The 4152-nt window shown below is 28.3% G+C and overlaps 1 protein-coding gene across 1 annotated transcript; it reads right to left on the bottom strand.

Moving 5' to 3' along the window:
* Positions 1-1538: 1538 nt before the first annotated feature.
* LOC126555462 (uncharacterized) lies at positions 1539-2105 on the bottom strand. The gene is made up of 2 exons (XM_050210384.1): positions 1844-2105; positions 1539-1801 (listed from the first exon to the last, which is right to left on the bottom strand). Exons 1-2 carry the CDS (start codon positions 2103-2105, stop codon positions 1539-1541), a joined length of 525 nt encoding a protein of 174 aa, XP_050066341.1.
* Positions 2106-4152: the final 2047 nt, after the last annotated feature.

Below are 4152 nucleotides of genomic sequence, written 5' to 3'. Positions count from 1 at the left end.
TTATTTGTTGTATCATCTGTACACTGAGTAAATAACTTAGGTTCCCCAGTCCTTATATAATAATTAGTTTGTTAAAATCTCAGCTTTATTGATTCATAAATACTAATTATTTAAAAAATAAAAATTTACTTCTTTATCACCATCACATGTTAAAGGTGCTCTGTCGGTAGTAGTACTAGTAGTGTCTAATGGATTGTAGGGTTGAATTAAATTGTCCTCCTATTAATATTGGTTAAGATTACAAATACTTCCATACTACATTTTTTATCTATTATAGTTATACTATAACTACCTTATTTTCTGAAAATTTCAATAGTTTTCGAGCCGAAAATGGTACTGCATTTGGTTTTAACGAGGCCGTACTAATGTAGTCTAAATATTTTATTAATAAATGTAATATAATAATTACATCAAAAATTTATTTTATATTAAAGAAAAGCTAATAATTGAGGTTTAAATAATTAATAAATTAATAAAATAAAAATACTAAAATACTTATTGTTATTGTTATTTTACTTACTGAGCATACAATATTTCCTAATTTATCCACTATATTATTTTGTTTTTTAATTGAATCAACTAGAAAATGTTGTTCACAATAACATCATTTGCGTCTAAGTGTTTAATATTTAGAGCATTCAACCATCTTTCTTTTAGATGTGGATCTTTTGGTGTTACAAATACTGATAAGTTTTTTTTTTTGTTACAGCCAAACCAACAAATTTTGTTTGGCATTGTTAATATAAATTATTTTATACAATAAACAATCTCAAATTAAAATGAATTAGGACTTAGGAAATAAATAAAAAAAATGCAATTTCATGTATCATAAATTTTGTTTTTTTTAAAAACATGTGTATGTATAACCCATAAAACATAATACTGATATTAGTAAATATCCGTGGTAAAAACATAGAACAATATGTAATGAATAATGATAAAATAATATTACAATATTTACATTATTATTCAAATTCAAATCCCTATAACATTTGGCGGTATTTTATAACTCAACACTACAATAAATTCCTAACCTCAAAAACGTCTAAACAGCAGCGCTTTTTGAAAATGTGGTGGAAATTTAAAATGTTTTCGCGCAAATAAGCGGAACAATTGTCATGGGCTGACGGGGGGGGAGTAGTCCGACCTTATCTTCTAAGACCGTGGTCGCGGCCAAATGAATGTGCGGTTCATATCATATCATAATATAATAATAATAATAATATAATATAATATAAATTATTTACTAGTACGCAAATAAACTATTCAGTGTTGACTCCGTACTAGAAGGAATATAATTAACTCAGGAAAATAATATAACGCTGTTGCGGTATACACAAAACGTATATTGTCGATGACAAGATTATTGCGTACACCGTACAAGACAGTTTATATGTATATAAAATCATACATTTAATAAGTAAATACAATTTTATGTTTTTATTGTTATGTTTTGATAAAATTAAAATACACAATTATAGATTTCAGCCGTTTTACTACGCTATGTCAATTGTAAGTAAATAATAAAAAAAAAATTCTTATAACATATTATCATCATAACTGTCTTCGTCATAATCAGAATCTGAAAATGAGGAATCATCGTCTTCAGGGTTGATCGTCAAAATGACTGGTTCCAGACGAATTTCTCTCACCAATTTCTTTTCAGCGTCTTCTTTTTGTATTCTCTCTGCATGCTCGGCACATTTCTTCCAGTTCTCCACAGTAACATTTTCAATAGCTTCATGTGTTAATTTTTCAACATCTGCTATTTTAAAAGTTTTGTTTTTAGTGGCTACCTCACCTTTTATTTATGCCCATATCAATTCAATCGGGTTGTACTGACAATGATATGGGGGAAGACGTACCACTTCATGACCCGCTTTGTATGCCTCTTCGTCTAATTCGTAAGCACGTTCTTTTTTTTTATTGATTTTAACTTTTTCGAGTAGCTCCATCTTAGTTTCCAGTGGTAAGAACGGGATTTTTTTTTCATTCAACCAATTTTGAATAATTTCTTTTTTTGAGTTGGTCGTTGGCGCTTTATTTAGTTCGGTAGAATGGTAACTGGCGTTGTCCATCACTATAATGCTTGGTTCTTCTAGCATATTAAGCATTTTCAAAAACCACTCTCTAAAAATATCGCTATTCACTTCTGAGTGTAGTCGGAAGATGAACTTTTTGTATTCTTTGTTGCGTGCCAGTATCAGATTGAATCCAAATGGTAAATTGAATGAAAGTTAAACTTAAAACGAAATATGTCTTTATTGCATATAAACAAAATACATGTAACAAATAAAATAAGTGACTGAGTGACGTGAAAGTGCTCAGTTGTTGATAGCTTTGGTACATCTGTCGTTGCTGGTCTTCGGGCTCCCTTATATATCGTGGTGCGTCTCTTGTTTACGTCGTGTGGTCGCCTTTTGGGTGAAACCAGGTGTCCTTGTGGTTGTTGTTGCAAATTCGGACACGAATTTGAAAATGTGCAATAACATCTCAAATGTATCATTAGTGTACTATAATTATTGGTGCGCTTACTATTCCGATACAATGTGGTCATAGTAGCAACCGCATTGCCCTCGACACGAGGCATGATTATGCTAACTTAGCCTTGATATCTTGTAGATATCTTACAGATATCTCATAGACCATAACACCTCCCAACAAAAAAAAAGGTTTATGTCTGCAAGACAGAAATCTTTACAATTTTTCTTAAATGCACTCAGTTACACTTACAATTTCAGTTTTACATTGATAACTTAATAATAATGTTAGTTATATCAATTTAAATCAATTAAGAATACAATATAAAGTAAGTTAGTATAATATATTTTATTATATATATATTTTTTAATATTTGAATCTCCTTCACCTTGATTAATACAATTAAAATAATAAAATAAATTTGTGAATAATTAATTAATATTACACACGAACGTTACATTCTACCCACATACCAAATTAAATGACTGAATAACTAAACTTAAACATAGGATATAACAGTATTTATATTCTAAAATGTTTTATTAAATTCTCGTATTGTTGCTTCTTTAACACATAGTTGAATATACACTTGGTATATTCCACATCCAATCTTGGGTCATGTGCATACGTAGTCTTATGTTTTTTTTATACATATTCTGTCATGCGTTTCTATTAAATTCAACAATCTTCCTGTTTTATCAAATTTTCCTATATCTATTTCGAAGATAATCTCCCTATTGCTTAATTTTTCAAACTGAATAAAAAAATTCTTATTAAAATACTTATCATAACATGTAATGTTTAACATTGGATAATCTAAATTTAACCTTTGTAAAATTGTTTTATCCGAATGCCCATTCCATACTACTATTATATTATTTTCCTTATTCCCTTGTTTGATATAAGATCAATATACTCTCTCGTTAAATTATTTCGTGTTGAATTTAAACTTTGTTGTAACTGATCTAAACACGCATCTCGTAAATACGTTTTGCACACAAATATTCTCTTTATCTCTTTAACTGCTACTTGCAACTCTTTCTCAATCATGGGTCTAGCTTTTTCGTCAATTGGTAGCAATAAAGGTCTACCTTCTAACTTACTAACTTCAAATTTTTCCAAGCTATTTGATATAGCACTAGAGATAACTACTATACTCGTTCGTTTTACCATTGAAAATTCAAAGTCCATGATTATGAATTTATGTGTTTGTTTTCTGAATAATATAAACAATTCAATATTAGTTAATTATATCTTATGTTACATTTTATATATATTTATTGATTATTATATTATACTTATTTTTATATTATTGTTATTATTTAATATTTTTTTTTACGAATAATAATGAATTATAATATTAATATTAACGTGGTGATGGTGGTGCGCTAAATGGTACTTTCATATATTTCTGAAGTAAAATTTCCCCTTCTTACATTTCGTATTTGTGATCTATAATTAGCCAATCTTCTTGGTATATCAATTACTTGGCGATTGCTAACGTATCTACATTTTAATAGTATGTATATGGCTATTATTAATATAATAGATAGTATAGCCAAATTTATTGTAACATACAAAAGATTTGAATGTATGAACTGGTGTTTTTGACTTTGTTCTCTAATAACTTCTTCGTCTATCATTTGCTGAATCTCATCAAGTGATTTTGAC

This window comes from Aphis gossypii, unplaced genomic scaffold, assembly GCF_020184175.1.
Source record: "Aphis gossypii isolate Hap1 unplaced genomic scaffold, ASM2018417v2 Contig00862, whole genome shotgun sequence".
Lineage (NCBI taxonomy): Eukaryota > Metazoa > Arthropoda > Insecta > Hemiptera > Aphididae > Aphis > Aphis gossypii.
Note: the sequence above shows the minus strand (reverse complement) of the source record. Positions and strands in the feature narration are given on the sequence as shown.